The 25698-nt window shown below is 39.9% G+C and overlaps 1 protein-coding gene across 2 annotated transcripts in view; it reads left to right on the top strand.

Moving 5' to 3' along the window:
* The window catches only part of LOC309696382 (helicase ARIP4-like), an 83396-nt gene that overhangs the window by 14823 nt on the left and 42875 nt on the right, over nucleotides 1-25698 (top strand). For both annotated transcript variants that reach the window (XM_082517581.1, XM_082517582.1), the window contains one exon: nucleotides 8127-8284. In XM_082517581.1, coding sequence (XP_082373707.1) covers nucleotides 8176-8284 — 109 coding nt within the window. In that variant the 5' untranslated portion in view covers nucleotides 8127-8175. The remainder of the gene's footprint in view (nucleotides 1-8126; nucleotides 8285-25698) is intronic.

Below are 25698 nucleotides of genomic sequence, written 5' to 3'. Positions count from 1 at the left end.
AGAAAGGTCCAAGCCCGGCTAAAAATGAAATTCAATATGTTTTGGACCTAACAGCAAATCTGCACACATTTGGGAGGTTATGACGGGAAAATTTGCGTGAGGTATGGCAGTTTGATGCTTTCCCCATACCCCGGCTCAATGAGCTCCTGGCACAGTTAGACACAGCTCACTTTTTCACGACACTGGATTTAACCAAGGACTATTGGCAGATTCCCTTGTCTGCAGAGTCTAAGGAAAAAACGGGTTTCTCCACTGAGTACGGTTTTTACCAATTTGTCATACTTCCATTTGGCTTACTCAGAGCCCGTGCCACCTTCCAGCACCCGATGACCAAGTGCTGCATCTTACAGGCTGCTTATGCTGCCGCCTACTTGAATCAGATCATCATCCACCTTAACACTTGGCTGAAGCATGTGCAGCAGGTGGCCATGGTCCCGGAGTCCCTGACGCAGCGGTGGCTCATGGCAAACCTGAAGAATTATGCGGTTGTACAGAGGGAGGTACAGTATCTGGGGTACCACTTGGGAAGTGGACAGGTGTGTCTACAGGTGGATAAAACAGAAGCCATCCCATCCTGGCCACATTCCAAGACCAAAACAGAGGTGAGGCGGTTCTTGGGGCTGGCTAGTTATTACTGCCAGTCCGTGCCCGGCTTTACAGATCTGACTGGCCCCTTGACTGATCTCACCTGAAAGGCTGCCCCAATTTGTGTCACAACGGGACTGCACGGACTCACGCGCAGGCTCTAAGTTTTGAAAACACAAGAGTCTTTATTACAGCAACACCAGGTGATCTATTTACAAAGGTGAGGGGAAAGCCAGGCTCTGGGGGTCCACACACAAATGGGAAAGATGCAGAAAGTCCACACACACTCCATCCACGCCTCACGCTCCTCTTCACACTCCACGTACACTCGATCGCTCGGGAAACACAAGGGTTGGTCCAGGGAATCTGTACGCAGAGACACGAAGGGATTACAAAGGAAGATCGCTGAGAAACACTCTAGAGTGAACTGAGCTGGGGTTACACTGACGAGGGTCGGCAACGGTCCAGCGACGAGAAACACAGAGCTGCCATCTTAAAAAGGAGCTGGAACACTCTCAGGTGATGAGCCACAGGTGCGTGATTGCGACCAGGTGCGTGGGCCAAGGGCAGGAGCCCACAAGTGAGCTCCGCCCAGGCAGAGGGAGGAAGGAGAGAGAGGAAGGGAGAGAGCAGGAACAAAAATGAAAATACAAACATATGTAGCCATACTGAGCCGACCAGGTAGGCACAGGGACCCTGACAATTTGGTCCAGTGGATGGAGCAATGCCAGATGGTGTTCGTCCAGGTTAAGACACGACTAACTTTTCTCTCCCTTTTATTCTGCAGACTGACGCCTTGAACAGAGGGCTGAGGTCCGTTTTGTCCCACCAGAAAAGGGGGACGGGGTTCAATTATTTATATCAGTAGGAAACTCTTTGAGCAGGAGGCCAGGTACAGCACAGTAGAGAAAGAGCACCTGGCCATCCGGTGGGCGGTCGACACTCTTCCTTATTACCTCCTGGTCGGCCCTTTCTCCCTCTGTTCAGATCATGCCCTGCTGCTGTGGCTCCATCGCACAAAGGATCCCAACATCCGGATCACCTGGTGATATCAGACTCTCCAGCCTTTTAATTTCTATGTGGTCCATAGGCAAGGGGTGCAGGTGGCTGTAGTGGATTTTCTCTCCCGGCAGGGTAGGCTAGGCCAGATGGCTCCCTGGTCTACGTCAGGCGATGGGGGTATGTGGTAGAGTGTGGTTTGTGGCTCAGCTGCAGGGGAGGAGTGGAGCAGTGGGTTCAGGGTGTGTTGTCAGGGGAGGCTGACTCATACAGCTGACCCCCATGATCTGATCATGTCTCCCCATTTGAATATGTCACTGGGACCAGATGACAGAACTGTGCGTGGCGTGAAACAGGAGGACAGCTGGAAAGCTGTTGCAAAGACAGTCTGTAATAAAAGCAGTCAACCTACAATGCTATGTGCGTGGGCACTTTATCACAAGAACGAAGAAAAAAAAATGAATACATGCAAAATATAATACTAATTTATTTTTTTTAAATGAAACACGGCCTAGAGAGTGAGCTCCTTTGTTGGAGTGCTTCTTGTTATTTTTGCAACCTTCAAGATAAGTTATGCTAAATGTCCAAAATATCAAAATGTTTTAAAACAACAAATGCGTTGTAAGGCTTTTAACAATAAGTATGAAAATAACTTCACCCCCCCAAAAAAGTGTAAGATGATAATATCTTTTAATAACAACTGCATTGGTTCCACGTCTTTTTTGTAATCTCATGTCAGTCCAGACCATAGTGTTGTTCGGGGGGGTTGTTTTGTTTTTTAGCAAGAGAAATTTAGGCTACTTCATCCCCTCCCCTGTGGTCATGGGGGTGGTGTTTGTAGGACATTACACAGACTGCTCCCCTCCCCCTGCCTCTCCAGCCAGGACCCCGTCTTTGTTCATCTACACCGTCGCTCTGTATCTTTTATTTGTTTTTTCTGTGCTTTTCATATTTTCCCATTAAGAGCGTCCTCTTCCCATATTCACAGAATTTAGATTACCGCTCGCTCTGTTTGGCCAAAAGTAATGCTGTCCTCCACAAAGCCTTATCGGCTGAATCATACGTCCTTGGAATCCCTCCTTGGCCTGCTGTTTGAGGTTACGTAAGGTAGAATTGTACAGAAAGAGGAACACAAATGGCTTTTCTTTTAAATTTTCAACCCTGCGTATGCAAGTACTTTCAAGAGAATTTCAACCGTCTCTGTGCTTTTAAAGGTTCACAGCAGCAGCTTTGGTGCAAAGGAAGAACTCTTTCCACAGATACTGAATTTGAAAGACTTTTGCATTCTTCTCTTGCTTTGCAATACTGACGAGGAGGTGAAAAGAAAAAAACATAAAGGGAAAAAACAACACTGAAAGTTTTGCAAAGAAAAAAGCTCTGCTTAAACTGTGCATTCATCTCTTCTTTCAGGTGGTACACCAGGCTTTAAATGACGATGCACGCACATGTTTGAGTTGCACGTTAGACACTTAGACATTGTGGTCTGCAGCAGTGTTGCTCCAGCTGCACAGTTTCATAAGATTTGTATAAAATTTTGCTTCTCCAACATTAGTGTAGTCCATTGTGAGTCATATGAATGGGCAAAATTGACCACAGTCTGGCGTGCATTATCCACTGGGGGCAGCAGGCATTCCTTTAGCAGCTAAAAGAAACAGAAGACTAAAGGCAGTGAATTGCCCTCTCTGACAGCTGGAAGTTGACTCACACATTGGTGTTTCATCTGTGGTGTGTTGGGGTCAGATCACTGCCAAGCTTTGTAAGACATGCAAGTTAGCTTTGACAAACAGTTATAAACAGCAGCACGGACACCTGAACAAAATCTAGTGCAAGAGTGCTGCAAAAAAGAAAGAATCCTCCCTTTGTGCTCACCTCAGCTAGGCTTGAGGCTATAATTTGTGGGAAATGATCTCATTTTAATGTGAGCCTGTAATTTTGTAAGTATCCTTCACAGTCCTGAATCAATATTCAGGGTTAGGAAAAAATGGCTGAATGTGAGTTTCACAACGTTAGTACAGGCCTGTTGCATAGGATTGCATTATATTTGAACAGGTGCCGTCTTGTCCACCTTCAGAATGTTAAAACGGGTCATCTTAGGTAAGAAAGTTTCTTGCCCAGTACAGCTGGGGCTGCTTAGAGTAGCAGACATATACTGCATGTGTGTTATGTAACAGTTATTTTATAGCCTGAAGGCCTGACATAAACAGAATAGTTTGGCCTCCTTTCCACTGGTATATAACGTTACATAAAGCTTGATGGCATTGAATCAAGTGTCCCCTTTTTAGGGGGGGGTAGGAGCTGGATTCGACTTCTGAGTAATGAAACAAGCTGTACAGTATTTCTGCTGGAGTTCATGTGACCTACTTTTAAATATAAGTAAAGTACTTTAACTTATCTGAATTTGAATCTACAGCCCGGCTGGGACCAATTTTTGTGGCATTTCTATGTCCCCGTGTTTGTATGGTTTCTGTACAGCTACTTCGACCTTTTCTCCCAGCCCGAAGACATGCATGTTAGTGTAATTTGTGATTATGAATTTGGTGTAGGTGTGAATGGTTGTCTGACTCTCTGTGTAAGCTCTGCAACAGACTGACAACGCACCCAGGGCGTACCCTGCATCTTGCCCTATGACGGCTCTGATAGGCTCCAGTCCCACTGCAAACCTGGAGTGGATGTGGGAGAAGATCAGTGGATGGCTAGATGGATTATTATCACAGCTACTCATTGGTTTTAGTGCCAAAAATGTGGTATATTGCACTGTCACATGAACAGAACACCTACGAGTCTATGAGCAAAGTAATTCTGGTCCTCGTTGTTCACCCAGATTCAATGCAGCTCTTAGAAGAAAGATGGGATGGTGGGGAAAAAAGCTAAATTTGACTCTAAATGAAATCAACAGGGCAGTGCTTTCACTTTTACGCTCTGCTACAGTAAATTAAAACATCTTTGCCAACAAATGAAGCATTTATTCACTCGACCTTTAGGGCATCGCTTAGAAGCAAAGTATAAAGTCTTACTCAATTCATTGTACCTGCATGGATTGATGTGAATAGATCTTTTGAATTTAAAATGAATACAATTGTGCTCAGAATATAGGATAACTAAAAAATAAATATGCCATTGCAGAATGCTACTAAATCCAAGGCAGCACTATCTGGAAAAAAAGGCTCACAGACTGTTTACCAGTTTAGAAAAACCGGAGGTGGTGACACGTCTTTCGCCCAGTATGTTGAACACTTACCCGAAGCCTTCGTTACTCACCGTGTCTCTGTGGATGTATACCCTGACATGCTGCAGAGGCTCACTTTTATGGAGATCTGAGTAGATGTTGGATAAAATCACATTAGCAAGCATTGCCCTGTGTTCTTGGCCATCATGCATTAATTATACCGCAGTTTGTGGTGTGTGTGTGTTTTTTTTTTTCACATGGTTGAATAAGTTATTTGTGTTGCTTTGCCTTGCAGACACACCTCCACAGCACTCTCTGCATATGATTTCTTCCTGGTTAACATCAGTTGCACTAAATCCAAAGTATTTCCAAACAACAGAGGGTGATCTGCTTGGAGTGACAAGCTCTTTGACTTCTGCTGTGCCAGGCATTTAAATTTAATTGTATATCTGTCTTAATCTAGAGTTACTCACTCTGACTACTCCTGGAAACCTCAGGCTGCATGGTACAGGGAACAGCTGTGATTGGCATATGCAGGCGCTTATTCAGGGAGCGTTTTACTTGTTCTATTGGCAGAGTATGCTTTTTTTAATTTATTTTTTATATTGCACGATCATGCTCTTTTAATTACGGGAAGCCAAAATTGTGATTGAGATTAGAATTATATGTTCTTTCCAGCTCTGGATTCTTGTGATTCGTTTTTTCTGTTTCTGGTCTTCACACTCTGCTTTTAATGATTTTACCTTTTAACACTCAAAGAATCTTTTTTTCTGTACTGAAGACAACATCTTCAGTGTTCGTAATCACTTAAAATTGCTGTCAGACTGAGGCTTTCGTAAAAGTAATGCTTTTAGCAGTCTCATGACACAGGCTTTTCCACGTCAGAATCCTGTCTTTTTTTGATAGAGTAGATGCACAAACGGTGTGTTCTGCTCCAAGTACCGCATGCTTGTTCTCATTTTAACAGCAGTGTGATCTTCCAGCAGTGGTTAGTTTGGAACAACTGTGTCGTCGTCTCTGATGCATACATACTTCTATACAGAAAATTATGCAAAGGAAGCAAATTTTGAAATTACCTGAAAATAAACTCTTGCTCTATTGAAGATGGGTACATTGTCACTTGCTGTGCTAATTACAAAAAGGCATTATGCCCTTTACGCCCTTTATTTAGGGGAAATATTAAGTAGAAAGAGTATATGGTGTCTGTGTGAGTGAGAGATTGAATATTGGTTGCATTGTCACTAGAAAGTCCGAGTGAGAGGGGGGTCGTGTGGGATGTTTGGCCTCAGGTCAAATCCTATCCTCTACCAACTGTTAATGCTGGTTTCTGTTAACCATAAAGTGTGTCTGTAAGTTTCAGCAGGAAAGTGCATTTTCTGTCTTCATCAGTGGTGCAGCTGTGACTGCCTTGAGCTGATTTGAGGAGCTTTCATGGGAAGATGAGCTGTAGATTTCATTTATTTCTTGACTGATCACGAGTGAATGAGATGCAATGAGAGGATGATGATCACTGTGGTTTCCACCGTGCTGCTGTCAAATCAACTGCACTGCAATTTCAGTCTTTCCCATCAGAGATTTAGGGGGAAAAAATCAGCAAATTCTTTGCTTGCTGGTTTTTAGGCCCAGCAAACCAATCCATGATGTTTAGCTTTGCTTTATGAAGCTGGTAAATCGACCTGTGGGACCAATAAGTCGGCTTGGCTGGAGCTACCTGTTGTGCAATGTGCTGAGTAAAGTTATGCAAGGTGAGCTGGCAGATGATCAAGAGTGAGCCTTGCTGTGATAATGCTGCGTCTGGACTCGTCTAAGTGGGCGCGCGCATTATTTAAAGCCTTCATCTTCATCCAATAGAGAAAAAAGGTCATGGTTTTAGCTTGTGCAGCTAAATGCAGGTTTAGGATCTATTTTTGCTGGTCAAACACTTTTGTGAAGCCTTTTTTTTTTTCATAATATTGCTCAAGATTTCTGCAGTAAGGATCATATCTGTGGCAGTGAAACTTTACATAGGGGTTAAATATTCTTGTTTGTAGCAGAATTATATTGATATACCGGTAAAACAAAAAAAGGGGAAAAAAGAGAGCAAAACTTTGCTTTTACTGATCCACGCCGGGTAATGAAAGGCACATCTGCTCTGTGATCCTGTGAGCAGCGTTGGTGTAATTTTTCTCCCGCTCCTACAGAGAGATAAAGAGAGCTCTTTATGTCTCTCTTTGTGGCTTTTTCTCACTGGCTTTGTCTGTCTGCACTGTAGTTCTTTCTTTCATTTGCAGGTCAAGATCCTTATAATGTCTCTCTTAAAAAGCTCACATCCTGTCTTCTTAGAAAATTTAAATCCATGTTCTCATTGCCTGATTTTAAGATAACATTGTATTTTCCACACCTTCTCTTTCAAGGCTACATGATTATGGCCAAAATGATTATCACGATTATTTAGTTGTTTCAGACATTTACATTTTTTTTGTCTGTCTTTCTTTTAACTTAGTGTTCATCCAGACTGCAAACTTGGATGTAACGGCTGTGATTGGCACGTAGTCGAGGATTTAGGGAGCGCTTGATTTGCGTCTGTTTTGCATCCTATCAACGAAGCATGCATTTTCAGTATCGCTCGATCATAAATTAAAATTTGATGAATTGAGCAGCCTTACTCTCTTATCGTTCAGCATTTTTTTAGTATTTGAGCCCCTTACCTGCCTTTCCTGGACGTAGCTAAAAGGGTTTAAACAGTGGGGCACTAGTTTTTTATATTTATTTATTTATTGGGCTGACATGAAATAAGCTGTATTTTCTGCAGACATTTTTATTTATTACAACATGATTATTCTAGAAGAATGGAAGATATCTCGAAATCTTCTGATCAGTAGCCAGGAGCTGTTTTTTGCCTGACCAGAGAATAAAAATGACCAAGTTACATCCCATATTTTGGAAAACTCTGAGATTGTGTGACAGATTTTACCCTTTATATGTGTTTTTAAGCACCAGATGAAAACTGGACTGATACAAAGTCAGGTAGGGCATTTAAAGGATTTAACTACCTGCTGATTACAGAGCTAAATAATCTCTTATCTAATGGTTTATTAGTACTGTGTAATGTGTGTGTGTCTGTACATATAAAGGATTGATGACGTTGTGTGTCACTAGGGCACAAAATGCTGTAGGTAGATTTGAACATTTCAGAAAACATAAAATGACCTGTGTTGTGACGCAGCGAGGAAGGTCGATGATTAAAAACAATCATCCCTTACATCTTCCTTTTCAAACTGTGCTGAGAGGCACAAGGAGCAAAGAGCCATCACTTTCTGTTCCTTAAAAACTGTGTTCTGTCAGTTTGTGTGTGTGTGTGTTTATAGTTGTTTATTGTGTGTTTTCTATATTTCAGGTGTAGATTTGCTGGCCATGCTGAGGTAGCAGCGGCCTTTTAGGTCAGGATGTCTGATGATGAAATCGAGTGGTTCAATGGGAAGGAGAGAGAGATCTGCTACATCAGTGATGCGGACGAAGACAATTATCGAGACGATGAAGATGAGGGTCAGCTGGGTGAGTCACGTTAGTGAATGAAGGCCATCTCACCTGCCTGTGTTTTGTTGCATCTTATACAAAGATGCAAGTGAGTCGGGCTCAGGATCAATGGGTTATTTCAATTTGAATAAACCAAAATTATCCTCTGAATTTATAAATGACAAGTACAAAAAGCCGTTTTACCAAAAAAGAGTAAAGTGAAAAAAAAGAAATGTGTGTGGACTGAGGAACTTTGATAAAAGAAAGCATTTTGCTTTTATTCCTTACTGATCAAGAATTAAGAGCACATTACAAACGACTGCAGATTCTTCAGTAAATTTCACAGATTTTTTTTTTCTGGGTAAAATAATTCAGTTTATATTTAATAAAACTAAAAGACTGTTTGTCAAAGCAATAAACCTCAAGTTTTTACAGTTTTCAGTCTGAATGGCCACGCCTGTAATTGTAGGTCCTTTAAGTTTAAAAAGTTGAGTTACCCAAAAAAAGCAACAAAAAACAAGCCCCAGGGCAGTTATTATGAAGCCCTAAAGTAGCTTTAAAGAGTAATCTGTAGCTATAAACATGATTTATTATGTAACATAGGAGCATTGTAACAGAGGAGTCTAGTGGGATTGACTCACTTTTGGAGCCAGGCTCAAGTGGCCTCATCTTTCAGAGCCGTCTGAATCTACATGATTGTGAAAGTCACCTATAAATATAATGACTTGCAGTTTTTAACAGAATCTAACGACGATGCCGCCTCAAACAGAGTTTGTGGGTGGGCAGAGAAAAGTTTAATTCTCTCTTTTGTTATTCAAGTCTACATCTGACACAAATGACAGCAGCTACTTTCTCTGCTTTGTCATCTAACTCACATGTAAACAGACACATTTTCGCAGAAGCCACCAAATAACTGAAGTGACCCAGCAGCTTTATTCTCTGTATGTGACCAGACCGGCTCTCCTCAGCAGCCTCTGCTGTTCTGTCCTCCCTCAGGAAACAAACCAAACTCTCATCTCCACCTCTTCTCTTATTTCTTCTTTTGCCAGTATGTGTTACATAACCTGGTGAATCATCTATTAGCTCTATTAAATGCAGAGGTGTGTGTGTGTGTGTTTTGTGTGTAGGAGGCATGATTTAAACTTTGATTGGATAACTTCAGTGACATCACAAAGGGCAAAGTTACAGTTTTTTACAGACGCTAGGACACATTTCTCAATACTTAGGTCACGTTTGCAAAACTCCTCACACAGTGAGCACAACAGAAGTCTATGTGGGCTAAACTGAGGACCAGTTATCATTGTTTTGGCACAAAATGCATTCAATGACTACATCTCTCAAATTTCATGAATTATCTTCTCACTCAGACACAACAACTGCCAAAAATCTTTGTACGTACAGGACATTTTGCATGTGCTTACATACTGTTTTCAAAACTGTTAAACTTATGGCCAAAACAATAACACAATGCAAAACTTGAAAAGACAGCAAAATTCAACAGCAATATTTTATTGAAACATATTTTAAATCTAAAAATGCAGTTTAACCAGCCACAGCTTATTCTCATTGTAGATGAACATCTACACAGGTGTTACTCCTTCAATTTTTCAACTCCTTCAATTCTGGCATGCCAGCAGATTCTTTCCTAGGTGTATTACCCTAGATGACATAAGATGTGATGTGGATGAGAACCTGTGGCCAAATGGAGAAGACCGAGTAGATTAGCATTACTATTGTATGTGTATCAGTGGATGGTGTGTATACAAATTCTTGTATTTTGGGATTACTTAGTGCAAAAAAATAAAAATACATAAACAAATATTAACGAATTCTGCATGATGTCTGATTCATTCCAGTAACATATATTGAAATTATAAACAGAGATGTGTCCTTGTTTTACACAAGAAAACACTGTGTAATGCTACATGTTGTTAGTGTTTTTCAGGTCATTGTTTTGTGGGTGACAAAGTGTGTTTGTCGGCTGTCAACCTTTGCTAGTGTTCTGGAAGAATGAGTTTATTTGAGACCTGAATGAAGTGTTTTGGTAGTTGTAGTGCATTTTGAATGTGAAATAAACTGCTTTGCCAAGCTGACGGTCAGTTAGGAGGATTGTGTGAAGAGTTTTGCAAAAGTGACCTAAGTATTGAGAAATGTGTCCTAGCGTCTGTAAAAAACTGTAATGTTTTTTCCCTGCAGTATTTACATGTTTTAGGATTTCTACCGAAATCTAAAAACTCATTGTTCACTGATGTGACGTCTTAATTTGTTGTTGTAAAAGCAAAGACAAAGAATGGGAGATTAACTGAAGGAATCACAGTGTCCTTGAATTTTAATTCTTCGTTTTCCTTTTTTCTCTAGTGTGTGTGTGTGTGTGTGTGTGTGTGTGTGTGTGTGTGTGTGTGTGTGTGTGTGTGTGTGTGTGTGTGTGTGTGTGTGTGTGTGTCATTAGAGGATGCGCCTGGGCTTGACTTTGATTTTTGTGGGGACTTACCTTTGAGTTTATGGTTAGGACTTGGGTTTAGGTTAAGGATGAGATTAGGGAAGGGATCATGTAAATGTGTGTGGTTGACTCCTTTTGTCTCAGTTTCATTTTTATTTACCATCCAACCATAATGACTGTATAGTTGAGCATACTCAAAGCTAACCAAGTACCCACTGTGTGTGTACACAAACACTACACTACAGGTCTCCTTCCTTGTCTTGTGAGTGCCTTTGCTCTTTGTTTTTTTTTTGCCTTCTTTGGTTTCTGACCAAAGACGGCAGGTTTTTTTGTTTTGTTTTTTGCAGCGAACCCGGAGCCTTTTCGAAACGATGACACATTTTAGATATGTGATGCAGTCATGTGACCAATTAAACTAAGATAGCGGAGGGCATTATACAGCACTTGTTTTGTTTGCTCTCAATTTTGACAGCCCTATTAAAGATTAATATCAGTCTGTACATGCTCCAGATAGCTTTTCTTCAAATCCAACTTTGTACTTTTGTGTTACTTGGAGCAACAACTCCACCTCAGTGTTAGTCCATTTAAAAAACTCGGTGCTTTTCCTCAACATTTTGTCGGAAAGTAAATAAACGGCTGACAGAAATGAGGCAGGCCGAATCTTCTTGCATTTTACGCATGTGCAGTACTGGAACGTGAGCATTTTCAGCCATTTCAATGTGGACGCACAACTCTGTGAAAACAACTGAAAACAATAGTGTGGACGCAGAGCGTTTTCAGATGAAAACGCCGTTTTCAAATTTATCCGGGCTAGTGTGGACGTAGACTAAGACAGCTGGGATAGCCTCCGCGACCCTGACAAGAATAAGCAGAAGAGAACTGAATGTGAAATAGATGCAGCGATTTTTTGAAACGTGCAAGTGTCATGTAAATACAGTATATACGGCAAAAGCAAAGTTTGTACAATTCTAATGAGCTTGAAGATCAATATTTGTATGACTAACTGCAGCACAGCCTGAACTCTCTTAGGCAGCTTTCTTGTCATTTCTTTCAGGAATAGGTCTCCAGGTTTCTTGAAGGACATTCAAAGCTCTTCTTTGAATGTTTCTGCCTTTTGTTCTGTTCTCTGTCACACACTGTTTCAGTAGTGTTTAGTCCTGGGCTCCGGGGAGCCAATCCAAATTTTCACATTTGGATTCATCATTCCATTAGACCTGTTTTTAAGGACAGGGCTGTCAGTTACTGTTCATCTCTTCATCATATACCATGTTTTTGGCTCTTTAGAAATAACCTTGTTGGTTAAAAAATGCTATTTTGTGCCTGTCATACTGGCCTTTTACCTATATTCAACTAAAGTACACTTTTGTAACAGGCTGCTAGCAACAAGTCCCTAAGGGGTACAGGTTAAAACTGGTTTTCAAATTTTTTTGTTGTGTAGACACAACACCGGTTTATCTGATGAGTTCAGTGACTTTTTTATGCTTGAATGATTCATAGGTCAGTCTTAAGTGGCTTTAAAAAAAACAAACAAAAAATAAGATTCCTCTGAAAATGGTCATGTACAAGGACTGGACCTAAAATGAGTGAAAAAGCAGCCAGTGTTGAAAGTAGAGATGGACCGATCCGATATTACGTATCGGTATCGGTCCGATACTGACCTAAATTACTGGATCGGATATCGGAGAAAAATAAAAAATGTAATCCGATCCATTAAATATCACGAAAGCACCTCACAAAACTTGCAACACGCCGTAACTCACCTCAGAACGTTAGCACGTCGGAGCAGTATGCATCACGTGATAGAGCGGCTGTGGCATGCGGGACCTGTCGGTGGTCTGGATAGCATTTGGAGCTTCGCTAGCAACCCGGCATTTCATCTCCGACAAAGTTATCCCGAGAGAAGTAAAGCAAGTGTGTAAGTCCATCTCTGAATGTTTGTAAAGCATTCCTGCGTTAAGCTTAACAAGCGACTGCCTCTCCTGCTGCTAATCATGAAACTGCTTAACGATCAGCTGATCGGCTTTTCTGTCGCGAGTCCGTGTCTCTAGTTTGCTTTTGGCCCACTTTGCACCAGAAAGAGGAAACCAGCGGCTGAACAACAGCAGCACGTTTAAGCTTGATCAGCTATTGTTAGAATGTATTTAATATTACTTTCTACTCCAGGATCTTTTTCTACGTAGCTGATGCTGGTAACTGTGCAGGGGCAGATCTAGCAAAGTTTAGCCAGGGGGGCCGATAGGACATTAACAGGGAAAAGGGGGCACAAAGACATACTTTTCTTTCTTATTCTCATTTAAAATGTCTAGCTTTTAATAAATAATTATCTGACACCCAAAGTTTTAATTTGATGTAAAATGAATAGAAGTCAATTACTGTATATAGTAACTATTAAGTCTAATATATATACCCTAGTAAGCTATAGTACTTTTTCCTTTGGGAAGGTACCATCTGTGCAGTCTGCAATTTTGTTGAAGAAAGATGTTGAATCTATTTAATATTTCTTGAAAAATAATTGATTTCTGTGCATTTTTTTTCACACTGCATCAAATTAAGGTTGATTACGTTGATTAAGCATCATGAGGTGGAGCGTGAGGGGTGGTTCCCTATTTTTTATTCATTTATTTTTGTTGTTGCTGGGAGTTGGAACCCTATTAGTTAGGTTGCTTAATATTTATGCTAAGTACTCTTTAAAATACCAGAATAGGGAGGATGGTGTAGGTTTAAGTTTATTAGATTGATCAGTATTGCTGAACTATGAAATATTTTTTTTGCATACAGGTATAACAGAATAGCTTAAGTGTAGTTGTTGTTTTAAACTTGAGTATGAACTTATACAAAATGCAGCAAGATATTTAAAAAACAGTTTTGTTGATTAAAAAACACTATATCGGATTCATATCGGTATCGGCAGATATCCAAATTTATGATATCGGTATCGGTATCGGACATAAAAAAGTGGTATCGTGCCATCTCTAGTTGAAAGAAAAACATTGAAAGCCTGGAGAAGTGTGGCTCAAGACCACTTCAAAAATAACAAAGTCGAGTTCCTTGGAAGCAAAATATAAATTAATGAAGGGGCGTCTCAAGACTCACTCGTACTGTGCAAAATCTTCCGTAACATTTGTTGAATTCTTACATTTTGTCAATTTAGAACAAAAGCTAGCATCTGTTTAAAAAAACAAAAACAAAAAAACCCCCAAAGTGATCATGTCATATTTTTTATGCCTTTTTTGTCATCTTTAAAAGTTTAGAAATGATCTTTCTTGATTTAAGCAGAGTGAGAATTAGACCTCTGTCATATCTGTATCCTACAAAACTGGACTTTCTTGAACACCCACTTTGCTAACATGAGACTGTTTGGATTGATATTACGTTGGCTGTGAGCACACGGAATGCCTTAAAATAGGTGTTTAAAATTATTCGTTCAAAAATAATAATAATAATAATAATAATAATAATAATCAATTGCATTTATATAGCGCTTTTCGGGGCCCTCAAAGCACTTTACATTTCCACTATTCATTCACTCTCACATTCACACACTGGTGGAGGCAAGCTACAGTTGTAGCCACAGCTGCCCTGGGACAGACTGACAGAAGCGAAGCTGCCATATCGCGCCATCGGCCCCTCTGGCCATCACCAGTAGGCGGTAGGTGAAGTGTCTTGCCCACGGACACAACGATGGAGACTGTCCAAGCAGGGGCTCAAACCGGCAACCTTCCGGTTACAAGACGAACACCCAACTCTTTGAGTCACGATCGCCCTTTTCCTTAGTGTAAGAAGCTTTATGGGAGCTTCATATCCACATACTGGTTAATTCAGGTGGTTAGTTTAGTTTAGCTTAGTACATTACACCTAGTTGTTGCTGTTAACTAAAAAGCAATTTCTCTCGCCAACCAATTTTGTGAATTTTGTTTTTAAAAAACAGCCATTTAAATATTTGTTGTGCTTTGTTGTTGTGTATTTATATGCTAAGTGAAAATGAAGCTACCAGTTACACAGTTTATAGCAGTGTATCAGTATTCACATCTTACACTCAAGCAGAAAGTAAATGAGCCTATTAATTTTTCCTTTTTTTGTTCTTTTCCTCCAAAAGTCTGAAGCACCATTCAACAAGATTCTTGCTGTTGCTTAACAACAGCAAGCTTGGGTCAGTTAAACTACACTTAAGTCTCAGCCGCAGCTCTGCTCAGTCTAAATGAGTGAGTAAGTAAGTGTGAGTAAGTAAAGAAGATGTTATATGTAGTTGGCTCTGTTTACAAATGTAACGTTTATTCCGGTGGTCAGTGGGGAAATTCCTTTTTGGCGTGTAGTGGTGAGTACTGTATCTCTGCAGGTCTTCAGCTCTTTTAATAATTCCTTGAATGGCCATGTCTGTCTTGTGGAATCAGAGATCTGGGAGTGGGTAGAAGCGCATCGTGCTCGAAGTTTGCAGCCTGTGGAGACCTTTTTGGGCTTCTCATCACTGTGAGTCAGTGTTGGATAACCCTGTAATGTGACAGATTGCTTGTTATGTTTGGGCCTGAGCAGCAGCAGAGAACTAAAACACACACACACACACACACACACACACACACACACACACACACACACACACAGAGGCTGTACATGTTGTCCTAATTACATCAGAACTCTGTTAGACTCTGTAATGGCAGCTCTGCAGTAATATGGACTCTGAAAGAGTGTCTGTGTTTGTGAGGCAGAGGGCAATGATGATGGACACTTAATCATCCACCAAAGGAGGTTCAGGTCTTTGCGCGTCCCTGCTTGGTCAGGTTTATAAAACATTTTACCACAACAGTTGTGCAACACTTTGTATAACTGACCCAGCATATCAGCAAAATTGGCAGACGCCGAAGGCGACAGAACTGGCTTTGTGAGGTTACCTTAGGAGGTCCTGATGGGTGAAAACAAGTTTGTTTGGAGTTTGTAAGCTGTAGCTGAATGTACAAGACTTTCTTTTTATACTCTTGAAAGCATGTGCTCAACAGGTCACCATGACTCTCCTTAACATAGGTGACTTGTTTTCGAGTTGGAGTTGTATGTACATGTATGTTGTAGGTTAGGATGGACAATGTTCATGTAGCTGAAAATCTTTTGTTACCTTTTAGTGTATTATCTATCTCCTGCCTAAAAAAGTGTCTTCTTTTAGTCGTGCGATATCGGATCGGCACCTCAGATCGGTCCAATCCCGACTCTAATGGATGTGTGGCGTGTTTGCAGCTGATGTAATCCAGTTCTTTCTTGGTTCGGGCTATCGACCCACAGGAGAACTGTCTGATGGAGAAGACACATTTCCATGTTTATCTTCCCCACTTTGCAAGTCTATTTTGCTCCTGTGACATCGTCACCCCCCCTGCTGCTTCCTGCGTCTGTCCCATAGTTACCATAACAACTGTCACCAGGACGCCGGCCCCCTCATAGTTGTGACAGTTTACTCCTCCAGGTTTGACATCCCCTTTTTTCCTCCTGTTCTTCTTCTTCCTCCCCTGTTTTCTCCTATTCACACTCTTATCTTTATGCTTTTGTCTCTTCTCTTCAACTAATTAGTGTAACTTTGTCCTCCTTATAGCTTTATGTTTTTAATCCTTGCATACACTAATAATTTAATTATTAGTTCTAAAGCATGTAAAAGAAAATCTACTTTCAACCAGCTGCTATAAAGTTTCTCCATTCATGTGACTGGTTCAGCACACACTGAGCAAACACTGAACAAAGAAAGGGATGACAGAGTGGGTGTGAGTTTAATAAACACGTCACAGGACTATTAAACAGAAAATATGTCAATACCGATGTACAGATGGAGTGTAGAATTAATCGGCAAAACTTGTCGTTGTTGTTATTGATCACAGAAATGATTCATTCTTGATATATTTTTAGGTGAAATTCACTGTTGAGCTACTCTGTGCAACTTAGTGAAAAATCTCTGATGTACATGAATTTTTTTTTTAACTTTTAATTTGCTTTTTTGACTGCATGAACTGATGAATAATGTGTCTTCTTTCTGGAGAAGTTTGGGTTGTTATGGTGATCACATCACTGGTACCACATAAAACACACATACAGTTGGGATATTACACTTTCAGCGTGGTATTTTTAAAAAAGTGTCATTTGGAGTCATTACATGAGTTTAAATGCCCATGAAAATAACTATTTGTGCTTTAATTTAGCAGTTTTTATTCTAGTATGCTTCCCCTATGTAAAAGTGAAGTGAAATTTATTTTGGTCAACAACAACAACACAGATTATCATTTTACATAAAAGTACTCAATCAAAAGTACACACATAATAATTTAAATATATACCGTAGTTTTCGGGTCATAAGCCGCTACTTTTTTCCCACACTGTGAACACTGCGGCTTATACTGACATGCGGCTAATGCATTTTTTTTTTTCATGCGGCCAAAAACATTTTGCCTGGTAACAGCAGACCAATAAAATTGGTAAGTAGTATATATACGGTATATATTTTTTACCGGTTGTTAAGAGACGTTGTAATGTTGTTTGTGCACTGTTCCGTAAAAAAACCATAAGCAACGTAATTTGTGTGTTACTGATACATACATACATACATACTACACTGTTCGAGGAAAAGAAGCATTTGCAGTATGTATTTTTGTATGTTACCATAACGTTTATGTTGCCATGTTTATGTTACCTTACGGATTAAATTAAACGTTAAAAATCCTCACGTGTAATATTTCTGTGTAAATATCTCATATTACGAGTGAAACGCATACGGCTTAAAATCCAGTGCGGCCTGTACAAGTACAAAATTGATTTTCTTTCTAAAATTAGAGCATGCGGCTTTTAATCAGGTGCGCTCTGTAGTCCGGGAATTACGGTAATTTATTGTAAAAAATAAATATTGCTTGAGAGAGATGGAAAGTCAGTTTTCATAGCATACCAAAGAGAGGCAGATGGGGAGAGAGGCTGTTGTTAATAGGCAGGTATATAACGACATTTCAGTATTTGTTTCGGTGGAAACATGTTTGGTAGAGACAACAAGCAAAAGTCTCTTCAGATTTTCTTTTTTAAAGCTTCAGAACAGCCTCTGGGTCAAGATTGGATATTAACACAAATGAATGAACAAGACTGGTTTAAAGCAGTATTGTATTTGCAGGTTTTTACGTGCTGGATTTGTGATAATTAGACCTTTTCTTCTGGCCACTGTGATAGTTTCACTAGTTACATTTTCAGGTCACTCGAAGGTAGGGCTGCTCGATTATGGCAAAAATGATAATCACGATTATTTTCACTGAAATTGAGATCTCGATTATTTGACGATATTTATTTAACAATAACAATGTATTGAATAATGACTTTAAAGATTGTCAAAAAATAATATAAAATAGTGTGCAAATACTGATAACAGTGCAAATGTTGCAATATAAAAAATAAATGAAAAATGTAAACATCTATGTTTAGTGAACTTTGCAGTGTTGCTCTGTGGTGCAGCTACGACACTGTAGCAAAGTTTACACACTATGTCTACTTGTTCCACGTCTGACTCCGCGAACCCATAATGTTTCCGCACCACTGAAGTTTTTTTTACCTCTCTTTTCAACCAACGGTAGTCACTCTCCTCTCCAAATAACTTCTGCTTAGCTTTCCGAGCTTCCCTTGGGTCCTCTTAATTGTTGTGACACGTGTTCAAAATGCAGAGAGGTGCGCTCGATTTGCCACACGGAGCAGCGCGAGAGTAAAGCATGAGGGAGGTGCTAATAATCGGCTCAGTCATTTTTAATGATCGTTGAAAGCCCAGATCATAATCTAGATTAAAATTTGATTAATTGAGCAGCCCTACTCGAAGGTTCGTCTCATTTACTTGAGCCCTACCAATTTCTATATTTCTATAGCCGCAGCTCACAGTGTAGTCACACAAAGAAGGGAAGACTGAAAAGTTTGGTCACAGAGATCCTATGATATGGATTTTATGATTTAAAAAAATGAAGTGACAAAAGATGTCACTATCATATCAATCTATCTATATTCTTATAAAACCCTGTTTATAGGCGTAAGCACGATTTGTATAGCACCAGCATAAAATCTTTTATGTAAAATCCATAAATATAGTTTTGAAAAGCACTTTTAATCAGTGCAATTCTTTCATTACTACCTTTTGGGTAAAATGCTTAGGCTGTTAAAAACAGGGCTTAATGAAGAAAAAGGAAGCATGCTGACCTAGAAAACTAGGAATATATGCACATGAAAACCCAAGAAAGAGAAGAGAAGAAGGTTAAAAAAAAGCATCTACAGAGGCCATTCTTCAAAAAGTGACATTGAGAAATGGACCTGGGGAGGTGGGACCACTATTCTAAAATAAAATCACCATCTTCAGCAGCATGGCGCTGCAGGGATACCTGTTCTGGGTCAGGGTGTGTGTGTGTGTGCGCGCGCGCACGCACGTCCGCTCATGTGTTTTTTGAGTCTGTGTGTGAACAGATTGCGGTGTGTGCGCTGCATGTTGTTAGCTCTGTTGGCAGTTCTGATGAAGCTGTCATGAGGTTTAGTCACATCTTTCATAAGACTTGCACACACACACCAGAGAGCAGGGGAGTAATAGTCTGTTAATTAGCCTGTTGCTCCCCTGCATGTGTGTAGGCGTTGCTAAGCAGAGCACGCTCCCCGTCGCTGTAGTTCAAACTGAAGAAAAAGAGGTAAACGTGTTTCTTTGCGGCGATTGTTGCAGACACCTGGTGGTTTAATCGGCTACCTGATGCAACACATTGCCTGTTTTTTTTTTGCCCACGCTAGATAAGTTACGCATCAGGTAGCTTTTTTTGTAAGATGGACTGTGACTGTAGGTTTTCATTTCCAACGTCCAGAGAGAAAAACAATGGTACAGAGGGGAAAAAACAGCTTACAATACGGGCAGCTTTGGCTAAATCATGAGTCTAACATGCTATACTGGAAATCAGAGAATCATCACAAAGCTCAAATTAAGATTTTTAGCCTCATTTTATTTTATGTTATTAAACCAATATCAGCTTGCTAGCTTGCCTGGTCAGCATGATGTTATCATATGTCACATCTGTTGACTCTATTCAAGGTTATACACCTATTTAAATGAAACTAGCTGTCACAAAGCTGATGATACATGCAAAAAAGATCATTACTAACATGTCTGGTTCTTTGTAACTGCAGTTATTTTTTTAATGGTCACATTCAGGTGCCATCCTATACAGTGGTGTTGAGGCTACTCACCATTACACTATTACAGTACAATTATTCTTTCAAACTGGTGGATCATCCCCTTTTAAAGATGTTAGATGTTCATTTTGCAGCATTAGCAAAGCAATAACAATAAATCACTGGTTACATAAAGTTGCTTGTATATAAATACATGCATTTCCCTCTGTAGTTGAGTAAACTGTAATACAGGGCTTGGATTTTGTTGAAACTAAACCATGATTAAATTATGTTGTAGGATTAAAAGTAAGTAGTTGAAACAAACATTTGTCAGCGAGAGAATGAGCACAATATCTGCAGGAGGAGAAAGGGGGGGGGGGAATGAAATTACATTTCATAACATCAAGTGTGTGTGTGTGTGTGTGTGTGTGTGTGTGTGTGTGTGTGTGTGTGTTTGTGAGACCTGATTAAGGACAGTACAGAATGAAGTGTAGGAGGTGATACAGTAACACCAGCTGGTCTACATACTGACACACCAGACTGCCAGATCCGTGTGTGTGTGTGTGTGTGTGTGTGTGTGTGTGTGTGTGTGTGTGTGTGTGTCAAAGAGAGAAACAGACTTTGTGCGTGAGCAGACTTGAGATCAGATAACAGACTGGCTTGATGTCAAACTGATTATAAGTTACAATAGCTCATTAGCAAAACCACCTGCATGTTTGTTTTGAATTACGTGTTAGCTGTGGTCCCCGAGCTGCTATAATCTGAACGCATGTTCAGAAAAACTCATCCCTTTTTAGTCAAGAGTGCAGAATCCAAAGATTGGAGACTGATATCAGGGGTTCATGTATCTTCTAATCAGAGATGGGCAGTAACGCGTTACTGTAATCCGATTACTTTTTTCAAGTAACGAGTAAAGTAAGGGATTACTATTGCAAAAACGGTAATTAGATTATGGTGACTTTCACGTAGGAACGCTGCGTTACTGCGTTACTAAAACCGTGATTTTTTTTGCGAGAATGTCTCATGACAGTGACGTAAGCGAGTGCGACGTTCGTGACAACAGCTGTCTGCAGATCAACAGTCGAGTGCAGGAGAGAGTATGAGCGTGCAGCGTTTAAAGCGTGGAAGTACTGACCTTACTTTAAGTTTGATTCCATAAAAAGTGACAAAAACATTAGCGTCCATTGTGCGTGGGAAGAAAACTTCTTTTTCCAGCGAAAAAACCCCCTAAACTTCCAAGCAAGCACCGAGTAGCTACCACGTAATGGGAAACTCACAGAGAAATTCTTCCACTGACCGCCGCGGCACACCTGCACCAGGGTTAACCTCCGCCTACCCTGCTCCTGCTTTACAGGTGAAAATAGAGCAAAAGGGTCTGAGCGCTGAGTCTTTGACTTTATTTATTTTCTGCTGTGTTTTACTTGCATCTATTTGAAAGAGTGAGTGTAAACACACAAAAAAACAATTATTTTATGTGCTGGAATGTGCAGAAAATGGGTTTAAATATTAAACAAATTTCTTCCAGTCAGAGAATGTTGCATATAATTAAATTTTTGCTTGATGCATAAAGTTAAAAGATTAAAACTAATAAAACAAGTTTTAAAAAGAGACTTTTCCATTTGATTACATTTTGTATGATGGATTATGTAGAAAAAGTAGAATTGGGCTGAAAGATCTATCACTTTATTACCTATTCAGGTTGTAAATCGTGTTTTTAAAAAGTAACTAAGTAACTAAGTAATTAATTACTTTTGAAAATAAGTAATTAGTAAAGTAACGGGATTACTTTTTGGGGGAAGTAATCAGTAATTAGTTACTTAGTTAAGGGGCGACCGTGGCTCAGGGGGTTGGGAAGCGTATCTGTAACCGGAAGGTCGCCGGTTCGATCCCTGGGCTCTCTGTCCTGGTTGTTGTGTCCTTGGGCAAGACACTTTACCCTACTGGTGATGGCCAGAGGGGCCGATGGCACGATATGGCAGCCTCGCCTCTGTCAGTCTGCCCCAGGGCAGCTGTGGCTACAACTGTAGCTGCCTCCACCAGTGTGTGAGAGTGAATGAATAGTGGCATTGTAAAGCGCTTTGGGTGCCTTGAAAAGCATTATATAAATCCAATCCATTATTATCATTACTTCTTTCAAGTAACTTGACCAACACTGCTCGTAATAAATAAATAGGAAAAAGGAAAAAGTAACAAAGAAATAACAAACCATATATTTCTGACAATTTATGTTCAAGGTCCTGAAATTAGACATTTAAGAAAAAAAAACCCATCATGGCTTTTTGCTGCTCTAAAATCTTAATTTTGCCCTAAATTTCCAGTTCAAAATGGTTTCTCTGTGAAGTCAAAGCTTTGTTGTGCTGAGATGTGGGTTTCAACTAAACTAACCTTTTTAAACTCAGGCTATTCAAGGAGAGATGGCAGGCAGGTCACAGCTTTCAGGCAGTAAACACATGCTGGAAATCTCTTCTGTAATTGGGCTTTCTGGTCGTGGTTCAAGTCTGACTAATAAATTATAAGGATGTTGAATAAATCCATCTGTGCCAAAGTTAGTCTTTGCATTAGTAAGAAGACTGATTTGACTTGATAGCATTTACAGCACATAATAAAAATGTGGACTTTGTTGTGTAATTGCAGCTATTGCTCGACATCCAGCGTTAGTAGAGCTGGCATATCAAAGAATGAGATGAGAAGGCATTGGACAGCGAGAAAGAGGGGAATCAGATTTCCATCAAGATCTTGTACTGATGATGGAAGAGTTTGTCAGCTGTGTAAAGTCTTCTCCAGAAGGTCTCTAAATTCTAAATGTGTTGATGGACATGATGTCTGGTATGACATGCCCCGAACACCTCTCCCAGGAGGCATCCTAATCAGATGCCCAAACCACCTCAGCTTTCTTTTTTCGATGTGGAAGATCAGCAGCCCTCCAAAATTTCCACTGATGGAAAAAACCTGGGTGTATTGAATGACCAGCTTTTTCCTGAATGAAAAAGCAGGGAAGCAAAAATCCATTGATGGAAAAACCTGCTCATTCAGTATATTCAAGATGTCAGCTGACCTCATTTTTTGGGCACATAACATTACAAAAGCTTGACCTCACCAACTGAAGCTAACCCAGAAACAAAACACTGCTCTCGCAGGCTTGTAGGCTGGGCAGTAGGAATGATGGGTGCCTCAGGCCACATTAAGTTTTCCCTTTGCCACTGACTCCTATCTTTATGCTCCTTATCAAAGTGAAGCTGTTTTTCGGATTAGCCTCCCTGATAAGCGGTTTTCTGAAGGCTACACAGCTGTTTGGTACCAATCTCTTCACATTGTGTGTGGAAATGCTTCTACTTTCACTATTAAACATAGGCATAAATTCTACTGCTGATTATTTACAATTTATTTTATATCTTATTAGTATTGATATATTATTTACGATTATATATCTCCGATCATGATCATTCAGATCATCGAATGATCTGAAAGATGGTTGTTCACTGCTATCCTTCCAGGTTTTAATAATATATTGGACAGTCCCAATTTTCGAAGTTACAGCAATCTCAATCGTTGTTTACTTTGCTTAATCTAGACCGATTATTTCTAAAACAGAGTAACATGTCGTGTGCAACCACAGGAAACGTCTTCCGTATCAACTTCATCAGTAAGGGTTAAATAACAAGGTGCCAGCTGAAACTTTAAATAATCACATATTCAGTGTAAGGCTTTTACCTAATTTAGTTACATCCAGGTGTGACTTTTTTTTTGCCTGATATATCTTTGGATTTAATAATTTTCACACATATCTAAACCATGTAATGTCTCACTTATTTACAAAATTGGAAATAAGCTGTCATGGCTTCATCAAAGATGAGGATTTCCTGGTGTTTTTACATTATAAATGACCAGAGTGCCATAAGAGGGCAATTTAGGAATTTAGGAAGTCTTGGTTAAATTAAAAGAAAGACCAAAATGAAATGTCTTTGTAACTTTTTAGGCCGGCACGTGTTTTCAGAACCACTCCAGTGTGTTTTTGCATTGATTCTACATGTCTCCCTTGTTTGGTGGGAGATGATGGTGATAAGAGTTTTTTTTCTTGTCCTTTCGAAACAACAGCTGACAAAACAGTCTAAGCACCAGGTCCCTTTGGTCCCTGTTCAAAGTTCCTCCAATCTTTTTAAGCTGATGTGAATTCATTCATCGTTAGATAAATTGAGTAGTTCCCGTGTGGCTACTGAACTATTCTTGTTTTACCAAGTATCATTTTAATGAATTAACAAATTTCATATTTTAATTTTAAAGTCTGAACCAAACCAGATCTAATCCTTGAGTGTAACATAGCCTAAACAGCCCCTTGGAGGAGGTAATCAGAATCAGAATACTTTATTCATCCCGAGAGAAATGATGGAGAATTAATCGTTCTTTTATATTCCTCAGCAGGATTGATCCCTCTAGTCACAGGTCCCTCTCTCCAACCTTAAAGAGTCCACTACGCTCAAAAATTAAAGTTCATAGACATGCTGCATAACCGTGTCTAAAGGCAAAAGTGTAAATTGCCGCAATTAAAAGAAGTGCAATCACAGCCTCTTCATGGCTATGTCTAACTGCTCTGATTTCACCCCAGGATTCTGATTTGAAGTGTGGTTATTCCTGAGCCAAACTTGAGATCTTTAGTTTAGTTTTTCTTTTTTATGTTTTGGGTTTTTTTGCACTATGATGTTTCAAATATATGCAAAGGCTTTTGGGCACATCATGTGTTTCAACATATTTTTTTAACTAAATTCTTTGTGACATGTCTAACAGCACAGTTCTTGTGTCAAATTTTAGCTTTTTTTTTTTTTTAGATCATCTCATCCACTTATGGGTGATGATAATGAAAGGATATGCATTGCAATATCTTTTCATGTCATGTATCTGTGGCAACTTTGTACAAAGGAAAGGTTTAGCCAGTTTATCAGTGTTTGGCTCAATAATAAAAAGCCATTTCCGACTTGAATCTATTTGTTGTTAGTTGACCATAGTCTACCAATAGCATCATCAGGTCTCTGAAATGGCCCAAACCAAGTTTGTTGTTCAAATAAATGTTTATATTAATCTGCCAATCAAGTCACAGAAACCTTTACGGTTTGCTAGGTTGTTAACGTCAGGGCTACTTTACGACCAATGTAGCCAACCATTTTGCAGCAGCATGACACCACACCACACCATTTAGAATAGAATAAAAAGCCTTTATTTTGTCAACGTACGTGTGGACAAACAAAAATAATGTCATAGTCTTTAGCAATATTTTACAATGTCCTGAGTGGTGAGAGTGCAGATCTAGAGTTCAGTACTTTGATGTCATTGTGATAGAAGCTTTTCTGTAATGTGAAGGTGTGGAGTGCCAGGTTCCTGTTGGAGCACCTTTATGACAGTTTACAGTCTTTATCCCTGTAGGCAGACTCATTTCCTTTGTGTATTAATCTTGTGGTGTCAACTGAAAACACAATGACTAAGTTGATTTTGTCGGTTGGTTGGCTGCGATTAGAGAAGTGGGCCTAGGGTGCATCCCTGAGGAGCACCTGTGCTATATGTCAGAGTAGGGAAGTGATGGGTCCCCAGTCTAGCAGACTGTGGTCAGATTTGTTAAGAAGTCACTGTTGCAACCTCTGGTGGGCCTGTGGCTTCTGAAGAAGATTCTGTCTGCTGTGATCTTCGTCTCATCCTAATTAGCTTTTGTTGCAACATGATGTCTGCTTCTCAGATATGTTGACTGGTTCTTAAAAGGAACCAAAATAGAACTGACTTTGCTCCAACTCTGAATAACAGGTAAATGGGAGACACTGATTACATTGAAAGTTTAGGTACTGCAGGCTGTGCTGATTACATCAGTAAAGCAGATAAGTGGATATCTCTACATGGC

This window comes from Aulonocara stuartgranti (genome assembly GCF_965226115.1).
Source record: "Aulonocara stuartgranti genome assembly, chromosome: 20".
NCBI lineage: Eukaryota > Metazoa > Chordata > Actinopteri > Cichliformes > Cichlidae > Aulonocara > Aulonocara stuartgranti.
This window is presented reverse-complemented; position numbering and strand designations above follow the sequence as displayed.